This window comes from Leuresthes tenuis, unplaced genomic scaffold (genome assembly GCF_036924035.1).
Source record: "Leuresthes tenuis unplaced genomic scaffold, fLeuTen1.0.hap1 SCAF_17, whole genome shotgun sequence".
Taxonomy (NCBI): Eukaryota; Metazoa; Chordata; class Actinopteri; order Atheriniformes; family Atherinopsidae; genus Leuresthes; species Leuresthes tenuis.
In genome coordinates, this window is record NW_027325371.1 from 14,382,192 (window position 1) to 14,395,085 (window position 12,894).

Here is a 12,894-nt window from a genome sequence, read left to right on the forward strand (position 1 = left end):
ATGATTATCAAAAGATTATCATAAGATCCAGGCATACCGATAAAAACACAGCATTTGTAAGAAAAGTCAAATAAGAAAATAAAAATAAATAAATATTCTATGCAAAAGTTTTGGACAGAATTATTTGAATATTTGACATAAAAGAGAAGAAGTGCTCCCTCACCAAAAAGGTTATTTATATTTTGTCAAAAAGACTACAACACTGCTGAATCCATCTGACAGAAAATCACTGGGAACCAGTAACATTTGTGTGCAGTCATAACCTTCTGTACCATGAAGAACACGGACACTGCTGTCGCACTGCTCTTTAAGGCCTGAAATTTATCGAGCGCTCTGGCTTTTTCCCATTTAGTGAGCTGACAACACAAAATGAAAGGAGAGGTAAATGCAACTTTTGACGTTGTTCATAATAGTGAAAAGGTGAAAGAAAGGTTAGATCACTTGGAAAAAGTCAAAGGGGCCGGACAACAAAATATCACGGAAATTGATAGAAGCTATGAGGAGCTTTGAAATTGGGCAATTTGAAGTTTTCATGAATGTCACTTAAAGTTCAGGTTGACAAGCACTTACACCCCTGATAAATTCAACAAAGGAGAGAATGTGTCAAAGGACTGTGGGTCAGCAAACAGTTTTACAACCTGGTGTGAAACACCTGCAAATCAGTGTCACTGATATAAAAGAGCTCAAACTGGCCCTCAGGAGATTGGTCACACCTCCTCCTCTTTCCATGTCATTATTTTCCTTCCTGTATCCTGTTTCCTTATGTGTCAATTTGATTTATTATTATTATTATTATTCTTTTTGCCACTTAAGCATTGATAAAAAAGCTTGAAATGCCAAATCAGTAAGTATTCAGTTTGTTGGTTTTGCTGTAAATATTACAGGAGAAAGAACTTGCTTATTCTTCCTTATTATATCCTGCAATGTGCTGTCCGAGATTTGTTGTGAAATGATACTGTGGCGCCCTCTAGTGTATTAGGAATAAACTTCACTGGAGAAACGTGGTGTACAGAAGCATCCCTTCCTCATGAAAAACATATCTTTGTGTATTCAGAGTCCCCTGCACATCTTTCCACAAAATCTTTGACACGAAATCAGTTTTCCTAATATTCTTTTTTTCCAAGAAATTAATATGACACATTCAAATTCATATTACTGCTTACACTTGCAAAAATATCTGGAGGTTATATATATGCGAGTTATATATTATATATGGTATGCAACACACCTGTGTGTTTATATATGAATGGGTTAAGTAGCAATAGCAAAATTACTGAATTCCTGAATTTGGAGCTTAAAGATATTTGAGAAGTTTAGAATTTTATTTTTTTATTTTTTAGTGTGGTCTCGAAGAACGTGGAGAGAACCTGAAGGCAAACCTTTGCTACATTCTTTATTCATAAAGCTGAACCTAAAAACCTCTGCATATCATCACTCTAATGAAACCCAAATCTATACTAGTGTCTTTACAATTGCAAAACGACCCATGGAAATACAATGTTTTAAGAAATTAAATAACTGGTAAATAAAGCCATTTATCGTTCCAAATAAGCTTTTGAAATCCGGGGTTCCCTCCGGATGTGACATCATCGTGGCCTTTTTCCGGTGTGTCCGTGAGCTGAGCTGCCGCTGCCGCTGCCGCTGCCGCTATCTGTCAACATCGCGCATCGTCAGAGGACTCCTGTGTCCAGGACTTTTGTTTACTGTAACTGTGTCTAACAGTGTACTAAGTGTCCTCCACCATGCCCATGTACCAGGTAAAGCCCATCTTTGGGAGTGAGATAAAGATTGATTTGCCAACCTGCATGTACAAGTTACCAAATGTCCACGCGCGGCAGGGGAACAGCTGCACCTCCGAACACGCGATTCAGGTAACCGAACCTAATTTTGAGTTAGTTTTTTCAGCTGGTTAGATTTTTTTATTATTTATTTTTATAGTTGTTGTTCGCGGTCTGTTTCTATGTCACGTGTTGATATTCCGAGCATCGTATTTAGCCATTATAACGGCTAGCTAACTTAGCTTGTAAGCACAATGAGTAATCTCAGTTCTGGCTGATGCAACCCTTGCTACACAGCTCCACTGTTCAGTCATCAAATCAGATTTATTTTATCATAAAGTAATTAAACTAGTAGGATTGTTCGTCTCGAGCCTTTATTGTCTTTGCAGACTTTGGTATTAATAATATAACCAGTCACGATTACGTGTATGTGTATAGGAGAGCTGCTCCTGCTGTGGGGGTTCAGCAGGGGTTTCCCTGCTTGTCTGGGCTCGTGCCACTTTATGCCTCTGGTCCACGACATAAAAGGGGGAAATATTGCTATCTCTACCTTTTGATAGTTTAATAGCTTTTTTTCCTGTCTACCTTTTCCAGCAGTGCAGTAGTTCAGTTTGCAGGATTGTGGCTAAAGAGCTTGATTTTAGAATAATTTGTCCATCATTTGTTCCATATGTTTGTTATCCAGATACTGCTTATCATACCTCAACGACCGGCTTGATGATGGGGTCACATATAGGGTGTCATGCTGATGAAACCTCTGTGCTGTCTCTGTTTGTGTATCACTGCTACACCGAAGATCAGTTCCCCATCGTCCCTTTATCAGCAAAACCTCCCTGCAGCTTCTTTGCAGTGCTAAGAGATCTTTCTTTGCCTTTCTTCTCAGCTCCCGTGTCGTCTCGAAATGTTCTTCTTAAATCTGATTTCTGCCTGACAATTCCTGCTGTCCAAACTAAAAGCTGTGAATGCATTGTGTTTTTCAAGCATTAGATAGCTTCATTTTAAAATCCTCAGCCAACTGCTTAGAATAGCACCTCTCTGTCGCAAAATGACCTAGAATCATCATTATCATCATCATCATCATCATCATAAGCTGTCAGTGTTTAATAGCAATTTCTGGCCTGCATTATATGTTCCTGCAATTAAGGCCTACTGAGATTATGAACTTCAAAATGACATTTAGCAACTGGAAGCTGACACCTCTAATGCTGTCATAGAGTACCTATTTTTTCTTTTAATTACTAAGGCAACAAAAAAGAATATTTATTTTTTATAGGGTTTTTTTGTTTAAAAAATCTACAAAATGTGTAACTTCACTTTACCAAATTTTGGTATAACCTGATAATCCAGTTGCAGAAGAGGTGAAACCATGTCGAATGAAAATCTCTTCATAATTGGGCTTGAATTTAACTTATGTGCCTATATAGTTGTCCCATAAATAGCAAATCTATTTAATGAATGTTCCACACTGACTTTTCACATCGTCAGATTCCCATTCGTGGTCTCAGTAAGCATTTCCCCTCTTGTCGCTTCAGAATGGCGAGGTGGACCCGGCAGTCAAAGCTCTGGAGGCCCGGCAGGATGAGATCATGAGAAAACTGTATGAGCTGAAAGCAGCTGTGGAGGGTCTGGCTAAGACTGTGATGACCCCAGATGCAGACCTGGATGTGACGGTCAGCAGCAGCCTCTCCTCCTCCCAAAGCTCCAGCACCACCATCTTTAAAAGCACCACAGACCTGGACACACTACTGGGCAAGGTTAGCAACTAACATCGACACTTATGCCCTCTGGTTTCGGGTTGGAGTACAACCCACGCACTGACAAGAACTACAACTGAAACCCCGCTCTCTCACTACTAGAGTCTCACAACCTGTTCATTTGGAATTAGTCTTGAAGCATATAAGATGCTGTGGATTTAATAGTACCTGTTTATGAAAGCTATAGTGGCCTTGTTTTAGTAGGCGAATATACTTACTGTGCTGTACTTTACGTCAAAAGGATCTCGGTGCTCTCCGTGACATCGTCATAAATGCCAACCCGGCACAGCCACCCCTGACCCTGCTGGTTCTCCATAGCCTGCTGTGTCAGCGCTACCGGGTGCTCTCCACCGTCCACGTCCACTCCTCGGTTAGCGATGTGCCACCGCAGCTCCTGTCCTGCCTCGGCCCCCGACATGCAGACAGCTACGCCCGCCACTTGTTTCAACTGGGCTTCACCCTCATATGGAAAGATGGTAAGTAGATGCATACATCGGGACCTGAGACTAATCTTGCGGGAGCGGGGCTTAATCTGGCTTTAAACGCAGCGATGGGGTCAACAAATGACATTTAAAGGAAGATTACAGCTGGACTGTAAGGTGGAAACAAGAAGTTGAGGATGTTTTTTTTCTCCTCTTTGTGCAAACGGGTTTAATACAGTAAATGGAAGATGGGACAGGAGACAAAAACAATAGAACTATCGTGTGAATAGTCAGAACATGTGGTCAGCTGATCAACATAGCAGTTGCAGAAATGGCTGTAGTTTTGAAATCCTCAACGTAAACTAAACTTGGTAGCTCTCACAGTCGCAGATTATACATCGATCAGCCCTGACATTAAAACCCACTGACTGTTAAAGTGAGTAACGCTGCTCATCATGTTACAATCTGATGTTCTGCTGGGAAAACCTTCATCCTGGCATTCACTTGGATGTTACTTTGAAAGTTGTCTTCTACTTGGCAGAGCCAGACTAGTCGCACTCCCCCGCATGGCAGCAGTATTCTGCTAAAGTAGTAGCCTCCCCCACAAGGACAACAGTTGGTCTTGCAAAAACTGCTTAGAAATGGATCAAAGAGCACGAAAAAAACCGCCTCGTCCAGCATAAAGAACCATGCTCTGGATGAAGGCAGGAACATTTTCCGCAGTGCCTGGGACTGTTTAGATCCTGACAGCAGAGTGACAGTGATTGGAAGTTTTCAGTCCCAGGTAACGCAGATATGCTCTTGTATTCTTTCAAGGCTTTCAAGGGCTCCTTTCTGACGGTGAATGAGGATTTCACACATCCAGATACTGACGTTTTCATCTTGTAAGAGTCTGATGTGTTCACATGGTCTCCCAGCTCGCCAGATACCATTCTGATGGGGTCTGGTGACATTTGTGGGAAGCAAGTCCACAAAGACCCAACCCGACAGGGCCCAAGGGATCAATTGCCAGTTCCCCACTAGCCTCAGAAGGACTTAGTCAATATTAAGCAGGTGATCAGAATGTTACGGCCGATCTGTGTATATGTTCTTAGTTTTAGTTTTACCCCTTTTTAACGTGATAAAAAAAGATATTTGGCGTTTCTGAGAGAACGACCGTCGGCAAAGAATTCCTTGTACGTGTTTACGTAATAAATCTGATTCAGCTGCCATTTGTAACCATGGCAGAAGAATTTGTGGTCACATTTGATAATAAAGAAAGTTGCGCTGGTACGACAAGACCTTGATAACCATAACTCATTGTTTCTCTGGCCTTTCCACAGTTCCCAAATTGCAGATGAAATTCAACGTCCGCAACATGTGTCCCATCGAGGGTGAGGCTAACGTGGCACGCTTCCTCTTCAAGCTGCTGGCTCCCTACCCCAGTGACCCAGCTCTTGCCACCACGGTGGACAGCTGGGTGGACACCGCTTTCTTCCAGCTGGCAGAGGGCAGTTCTAAGGAGCGAGCAGCTGTCCTGCGGGCCCTCAACTCTGCTCTGGGCCGCAGCCCCTGGCTGTCTGGGGCGGAGTTCTCCTTGGCTGATATCGCCTGCTACTGCTGCTTGTTGCAGAGTGGCTCCACCTCCTCTGCCCCTGCTAATGTGCAACGCTGGATCAAGTCTTGTGAGAACCTGGGCCACTTCAGCCCTGCCAAGCTACATCTGCAGTGACTCGGGCCTGCCTGGGAACAGACTCCTGAGGCTAAGTGAAAGAAGAGCATTAGAATAATGAAATAACTCTGCCATGTCTGAGCTCCTGCTTATACTTCCCCCCCGTTTCACTGTAGCACATCACTGCGCTGACGGACTCAGTGGAAGCAGGGTGGCTGACGGTTAAAGTAACTTAGAAGTATCTCTGCCACACTGCTTTCACACAACAGAGATTCTGTAGCTATCTGTTGCAAGGGAGGAAGCATGAGAGGAGCATGTAGACAAGGGCTGGTGAAGGGTTAAATTGACAATACTGACAGAGGTTTTTCGACAAACACACACTGCACACCCTCCACCGACTTTGTGCCTAGCAACGATCCTGTTCTAAATGTGTGTATTAACATGTGGGGAAGGGTATTACTATGTGTTTTCACTTGTAGTACTTTGTACCTTTTTGTTTTTCTTAAAACATTAAAACTTTGGATCAACCTTTAAACTCCTTTTTATTTATTTTTTATTGGCTAGTTAATCGATTTAAAAGCAATTTGTTTAGAAAATGAAGTGCACACGCGTGTCCAACAGATGGCAGGATTAGCAGTTACTGATTCAAAGGCATTTGCCGGTATGCTGTCATTCATTAACTTTGTCCAGCTGCCTGCTCTGTCCAGCATTGCACATCTTTCCTCCACCAATGAAACGAAAGGTAGGAAAACCTTGGACAGTCTCTACTTCACTGGACTTTAGTCTCTGACGAGCGTTTGAGACGGTTTTTAAGTCTTTAGGGATAAGACCTGCTTCACTGGAGCTGTATCAGTTTTAGATGTATTGTTGGACTAAAACCGTCTCATTACTGATACAGCAGCAGCATGTCGGCCACTTAATTAGAAGTTAAAATGTCACCACGCTAGAACCTTTTTTTTTTTCTTTTCTTACCTTTTATTTTTGTGGCAATCGTAGACCAGAATATTTAAAGAAAACCTCATTGTTTTTGTGGAGAAGAGTTGAATTAATTTCTTAGTGTGAGATAAAAACCCTCAAATGCCAATATGACCCAATGACAATTTAGAGAAAATTTATCTTGGCATCTAGGCTTTGCGGTAATATACATATCTCTCTATATATGTTTTTACCATCTAAATCATTTTATTGTAATGTTGCAACTCTTCTTTTCTACAACAATCCTTCACACGCACACTGGTCGTTAAAGCAGTTTTCTCCCCATCTGAATGCTGAAGGCACGTTTGCAGAGAACCACGACCAAAGGTTGCATCCTGCTTGTAATAATGTTGAAAAGAAGCGAAAGCTCCCTGGGTTCGATTTGCATTTCCCCCCCTTAGGTGTCCTGTTTATGACAGCTTCGGCCCAGACAGCGGCTGCGTTACAAGTGTGTTTGTATTCTCCGACAGCCTCCTGTTGGTCTCCAAGCAGCTGTCGGACGAGTCGAAAGCTCTTGGCGAACATCTGGGCCCGTGCAACGAATACGCCTGAGACTCTGCAGCGCTGGAAATGCGTGTTTGCATGCTGCGTATCTTTCCTGCACAAACGCAGGTGCCTGTGAAGCGGCGATTCGTGTCTGTTGTTGCAGCCGAGGCTGCGTACCAATAAGGCCGCAGATCCTGTCTCATCGCTAATCGGTTTACGCGAGGCGTGGAACTGGTTCTCATTGGAAAAAAGCTGAGACACAAACAGGGAGTTTTCCTTTTTTTCTTTACATATATATATGTATATATATATATATATATAAGATATAAAACACAGACAGGAGATGCATTCTCACTGAACATCTGTAGAAAAAAAACAAAGAGCATGACTGAAAGATAAAATCACTTCAGTTTAACCTTGTGGCTCTTTCATATAACAACAACAGCACAGATCGAAAGATGCTTTCGTCGGTCCATGATTGTCAATCAGATATCTTCATTCAGGCCATTCTGGAGTGACAGATGTATTATTTGCCAATCGCACAAGAAGGGGAGGGATTATAGAAAACACACCTGGGCCTAAAGTCCCGGTATGAACTGTTACTCAGGGGGGGGGGTTTCCTTTGAAGATTTTAGCACATTATGGTTTCATTCTGCATCTGTTGAAAGGCTGAGAGAAAGTCAACAGTAATGTGATCACTCTGTTATCCAAGAGCACACATTGCTGTTATATCTCAAGAGCTGAATGCGTTCAAAGTAGTCGTCAGTCAGAAAGTTTCTCTGCGAGGTGACCAGGTTGCCTTTCTGACTGAAGAGGCGTTGGACGGGGGCTGTGGATGGCAGCGTGGTGTTGTATTTTAGGAAGAGGTGCTTCACCCGAGGGAAATCCTGCAAGCACTCGAGGCTCTTCCCCGTTCCCTCCACATACTTGCGGATCTCATCCATCACCCCCCGTGGCTGGCTCTGTGTGTTGGCCTTCGCAGACCCGTAGCTGAAGAAGTCGTCTTCAGATTCAATGGTGGAAAGGTTGCGGCTGGTGTTGGCCTCGGTTACGCTGCAGGGATCCATCTGTGACGCCTCGGTGGCCAGCAGGGAGCACATCTCCTCCCTCTCGGAGGCCGCCATCCACCACAGGCGAAACTGAGGCGTTGTTGCTGTTGCGATCTTTGCATCTGTGCTGGAGAACAGGTGCTGGAACTGCACGTCGATGGTCGTTACAATGCTGTTGATGACGTCACCGAAGTAGTTGGCGGCGTCTTTCTGCTCATTTAACTTGTTCTTCAAACTGAGGACAGTTGGGATGACCAGACCCAGGTAACATTTCTGCTCTGCCTGGAAAAGTTCGAGCGCAAAGGCGAGTGGGTGGAACACGGCCACGTATTCTTTGAGGAAGGCCATCTCCTCCGGCTGCAGGCGTGGCACCTCCAGGCGGGCGCAGAGCTCCGTCAGCTCCCGCTCGCTAAGAGAGACGATCTTCTGCACTGCACAGTACTCCATATTCCAGCGTATGACAGCGGGCACAACAAGCGCCATCTTTCTTATCTCCTCTGCGGCGTCCATTCCGACCTCAAGATGGTGGCATTTGCTCCATATGGAAAACACCTTCGTCATTGAACTGTAATGCAGCTGGCACATGGGCCCCTGTGATATGGCCTGCCAGAAGTCCTCCGTAACAATCTTCTCCAGTGTTTGCGACGCACAGCGCTGCACAGAGGGCAGAAAGAGGAGCATGTCCTGCACCGGCTCCCCCTCAAGAATGGTGATCATGTTCTCGAAGAACCCAATGTCATCGTCGCTTTCCTGGCTGTCCACTGAGAACTCTCTGAACACACTGATAAAGGGGCTACCATTGTCTGTGACTGTGGTCTGGACTTTGCTTTCAATATTGTATGCCACGTGGATGTCATGTATTCGCCCGGCGATGCTCTCATATGTGATCGAGCCCAGCAGCCGCGCGAAGCCCAGAGCGGCAGACTTCCTCTCTAATGTCTCAGTATCGATCCAGTGGCAGGTCATCCCGAAGAAGCTTCTGTTGCTGGCCGTCCAGATGTCTGCCGTGGTGCACACATACTGGATCTTGCTGAGTTTGGCCATCAGCTCTTCCCGCATCCTGGAGAACCTCAGGTCCACCTTAGTGAACAGGGTCACCCTGTCCATGGTCTTTAGCCCTTCCGTCAAACCTGCAATCAGCTTCTTGAAACCAGGCTGCTCTAGCACATAAAATGACTGACAGTCCTCCACAATGAAGGTAAAGATGAGATCATCGATCTTTGATTGAGTCAAGCATTTCGAAATGATCTCTGCTTTAAGCTTTTTGAGCTGGCAGTGTCTGCTTTCCTCCCCATTGTACTCCTCTTTCTTCCTTCCTCTCTTCGCATCAGGCCTGGCTTCACAGCCCAAGTGAGTTCTCTATAAGACAAAGTGACAGATGTCATGCTGGATTCAGAGTGTGAGTGTGTGTGTGTGTGTGTGCGCGCGCGCGCGCGTGCCATTTGCATGCGTAAACTTTGTATCCGTTTGTGAACTAACTTTCACCAAAATAAAGAATAAAAAAAACGACTCTTAAAAACCACCATGCTGGCTAAGCGATGGCTTTATGTTCCCAGACAAGTTAAACATGAAGAACCTGCAGGCGCCATGACTGTAGCATGCAGCCACAATGTAACGTTAATAATCTTGAGGATAGCTATTCATTCATTGACTCATTTAAATATTAACACACCGCGAAAGGGAGCCTGAAACATTGATGTTACTTTGTGCGACTTACGTCTAAATGCTTCTTCAGGTTGGATGTGGAGGTTTTCGATGTGGACAGCAGATTAACCCTCGGCAAGCACAGATTACATTGGACGATGATATTTTTTCCTTGATCTGCCTTGTACGTGAAATGGTGGCGGTAACGCCAAGTATTAATGGCTGATTTGGTCTCGCCGCTGGTTTCATGGGGATCCACATCCATTTCGGACGCTGCCTCTACAAATGCCGACGTGTTAAAATATAATAAAAGTATCGTAATCCGATTTAGTAATCGTGATTACACGTAAAGTAACGATGGCAGTAGAGAAATCCTCATGAAAAAAAGGGGCAGGCCTTTGTTTAGATATTGCCCAGCAAATGAAAAAGGAGTAGACATTGACATCACGGCCTAACTTCCACACATGCGCATCAGCAGTCGGTCAGTCGCAGGTGGACCGGGTGAAGTGACATAGTACGCATGCGTCGTATGATCAGAGGCGCCACAAACGTTACGTCATAATCCATGTCTTGTAAATTTTACTTTGGACTTTGGATTTTACGAGAATTCCCCTTTCCTCCTGTGTTGCAGCGAGTTGGCGCCACCACCAGGCATGAAAAAGTGAAAAAGGTCACAACCTTTTAACTGAACGATTGTTCAAAGCGAGAGCTGGATGGAGAGAAAACAAAGTGACCGAGAGCAGCAGTTGCAGAAAATAAGCATTCAAAGTATAAAAATGAATGAATCGGGAAACAGCGATAGAAGTGTTTGGCTCCACAGACCTGTTCCCTCATCAAATGGAATAATTTCACCTAACAATCAGGAGAGACTTTTATTTTTCTACAGTGAATTAATGCCATCTAACTGGAGCGATACATAGATTAGAAGACATGAATACAATCTAAAAATAATTTTGCAACTTGGCACGGTTGACAGGAATAGAGAGGGAAGAAAAAAAATGTTGATAGCAAAATCAAATATAGGGTTACCCGTATTTGTTTATATGTGTCTTGTCAGCAATATGTACATTATATTTAAACTGACATATGGTAGGCTTATTATTAGAGTAAAGATATACATCAGCCTGAGATCCCCTTCCCCTCAAAAATGTGTTTTGCCTATTAATACAGTCTTTGCAGAGTTTTCAGTGTTAGAGCAACTTCTGGCTTTTAGTGTGACATGTTTCCACGTGATCTTTTTATTGTTATGTATTGGTCCAGTATGCAACTCTATGCAAGGGTAATGTGTAAACTTAAGGCACATACACCAAGAGTATACTTACTTTTTCCTTTTTTCTTCTTATGTAGAATTTCCATATGAATACATTTTTTTGGTCAGATGTTGTGGATCAAATTTTCTTTGGGGGAAAAAAGCAATATAGACCAAAACCATTACTCTGAGAAGAGCTGTTTTATGCATCTCAAGGTATACACTGTTTATAATGTGCATCCCACTAAAACCGATGCGGTCATATACGGGGGTCCTAATATGAATTCCCCCTTTGTGTTGGTTGTAATGTCTCATTGTTGTTGCTGCTGTCTTGCAGTGGCGGTCTGGTGTTTGAGTTCATGTATTTATTTTCTTAAGTTATCTGTCAACTATTATTTCTGCCCTTCCAGTTATATCAACAAGTCTTGGCTGAACGTCTGAAACACCTTGTTGTGGAACGCAGCTCAAGAACACAGTTATTCACATCCTTCAACATGGCCATTCAGTTAAACCAGCGCTTTTCTGTGGCAGCTACATCATGATCTACATCATGGAAGGGTTTATTGTAGGGCTGTTTTATGAGCGAATCCCAGTACAACAGTTTTAGCTAATTGCACCAATAAACTGCCAACTCAGTAATGTGAAAAATATGATGTACATCCCCTGGACATTGTTAACGTTTTTCTTAACATGTAACGCCTCGATCCTGTTTTGAACAAACCACGAAAGTGATTCACACAAACGCATTAAACTCAAATTAGTGAGTTAAAATCAGCGCTTAGAGTCCAGGTTAGATGCCAATCATCATAATCACCTTTGGGACTGACGAGCAAAAGCTGTCTTATTTATATACTTCTGACAGAGTGTCTCGTCCTCATGCCAAGATTTAAAGAGCTCTCTGGAGTTTTGAGTGAAAAAAGTTGTGGAAGCTTGTAAGTCAAACAAAGGCTTTAAAACAACTGGTTACTCCAGAAAAACCAGCCCCACTTTGGCTGTTTTATGCAAATAAGAATGTCCCCACACGGGCTGCAGGTAAATGTTGCAGCTGTTTGTGCAAAAGAGAAGAATCTACATCCAGAAACAGACTGCACACATGTGACATTTAAGGGTAACGTGCTGAATGCCTGTGTTATCCAAAAGTAACAATAAATCAAGCATGTTGTTTGCCAGTAAAAATAAAGGCAAAAAAACAGGCCTTTTGGAATAATGCATTCTGGACAGATAACTCAAAGATAGAGTTGTTCGGCCACAATAACAGTAGACATGTTGGACACGGAGACATTTTTTAGAAGAAGGATAGAAATAATGTGGTTTGGGCTTGTTTTACGTCCTCAGGCTTGCTGATATTGATTCAACTTTAAGTTATGCTTTTTTTTTTTAAAGAAAAAAAAAAAGAAGACAGGAAAAAGCATGTGAGGCCATCTTCCAGAAAACTGAAGTAGAACTTTAAGTGGCTCTTTCAGAAGATCCATAATCCTCAGCACTCGGTGGTTTCCATCAAGGAGGGGCTCAAATAGAAGCGAAGCTATGAAACGGCCAAGTCAAAGCCAAGACTTTTGAAACCAATTGTATTGTTGCAGGAGGATTTGAAACATGTAGTGAAACACTTTTTAAGGGAAAGAATGTGCTTCATTCCAAAAAAAACCCCAAAACAACTAAATCTGTTGACATTCTCATTGAATAAATTATTGTATAAGCTAATTTTCTTTGTGACTGTGTTCATCTACATCACTTTTATGAGTATGGGCTCTGTTTTAAAGAAGCCACACAGTTTGGTGGTTCAAGTAGCCATTAGGCGTGCTTAGTTTTTACATGAATGTACGTCTTGAGGTGATCCATTCAGAAGAAAAAGTGTTTTACAGGTTAAGATCTCTACCCTAGTGATG

The 12,894-nt window shown here is 43.1% G+C and overlaps 2 protein-coding genes across 3 annotated transcripts; one reads left to right on the forward strand and one right to left on the reverse strand.

The window, feature by feature from the left end:
• The first annotated feature begins 1,608 nt into the window (after positions 1–1,608).
• Positions 1,609–6,140, forward strand: aimp2 (aminoacyl tRNA synthetase complex interacting multifunctional protein 2). 2 transcript variants are annotated; one of them, XM_072368854.1, is made up of 4 exons: positions 1,609–1,871; positions 3,311–3,532; positions 3,774–4,008; positions 5,277–6,140. In XM_072368854.1, the coding sequence occupies exons 1-4, from the start codon at positions 1,743–1,745 to the stop codon at positions 5,663–5,665; spliced, it is 975 nt and encodes a 324-aa protein (XP_072224955.1). In that variant the 5' UTR covers positions 1,609–1,742; the 3' UTR covers positions 5,666–6,140. The 2 variants fall into 2 exon arrangements, with proteins under 2 accessions (XP_072224955.1, XP_072224956.1); XM_072368855.1 differs by having other exon boundaries at positions 1,609–1,757.
• A 1,256-nt stretch (positions 6,141–7,396) lies between these two features.
• On the reverse strand, positions 7,397–10,161 carry zbedx (zinc finger BED-type containing X). Its single transcript, XM_072368483.1, has 2 exons — positions 9,833–10,161; positions 7,397–9,474 (listed from the first exon to the last, which is right to left on the reverse strand). The coding sequence occupies exons 1-2, from the start codon at positions 10,022–10,024 to the stop codon at positions 7,762–7,764; spliced, it is 1,905 nt and encodes a 634-aa protein (XP_072224584.1). The 5' UTR covers positions 10,025–10,161; the 3' UTR covers positions 7,397–7,761.
• Positions 10,162–12,894: the final 2,733 nt, after the last annotated feature.

What these genes read in the sequence shown, in the direction of transcription:
- zbedx (XM_072368483.1), bottom strand. Translation starts at nt 10,024, where the DNA reads ATGGATGTGGATCCCCATGAAACCAGCGGCGAGACCAAATCAGCCATT. An exon ending in ACCTGAAGAAGCATTTAGAC is followed by an intron (nt 9,475 to 9,832) that starts GTAAGTCGCACA and finishes TTTGTCTTATAG; the next exon opens with AGAACTCACTTGGGCTGTGA.
- aimp2 (XM_072368854.1), top strand. Translation starts at nt 1,743, where the DNA reads ATGCCCATGTACCAGGTAAAGCCCATCTTTGGGAGTGAGATAAAGATT. An exon ending in CCTCCGAACACGCGATTCAG is followed by an intron (nt 1,872 to 3,310) that starts GTAACCGAACCT and finishes TTGTCGCTTCAG; the next exon opens with AATGGCGAGGTGGACCCGGC. An exon ending in CACCCTCATATGGAAAGATG is followed by an intron (nt 4,009 to 5,276) that starts GTAAGTAGATGC and finishes GCCTTTCCACAG; the next exon opens with TTCCCAAATTGCAGATGAAA.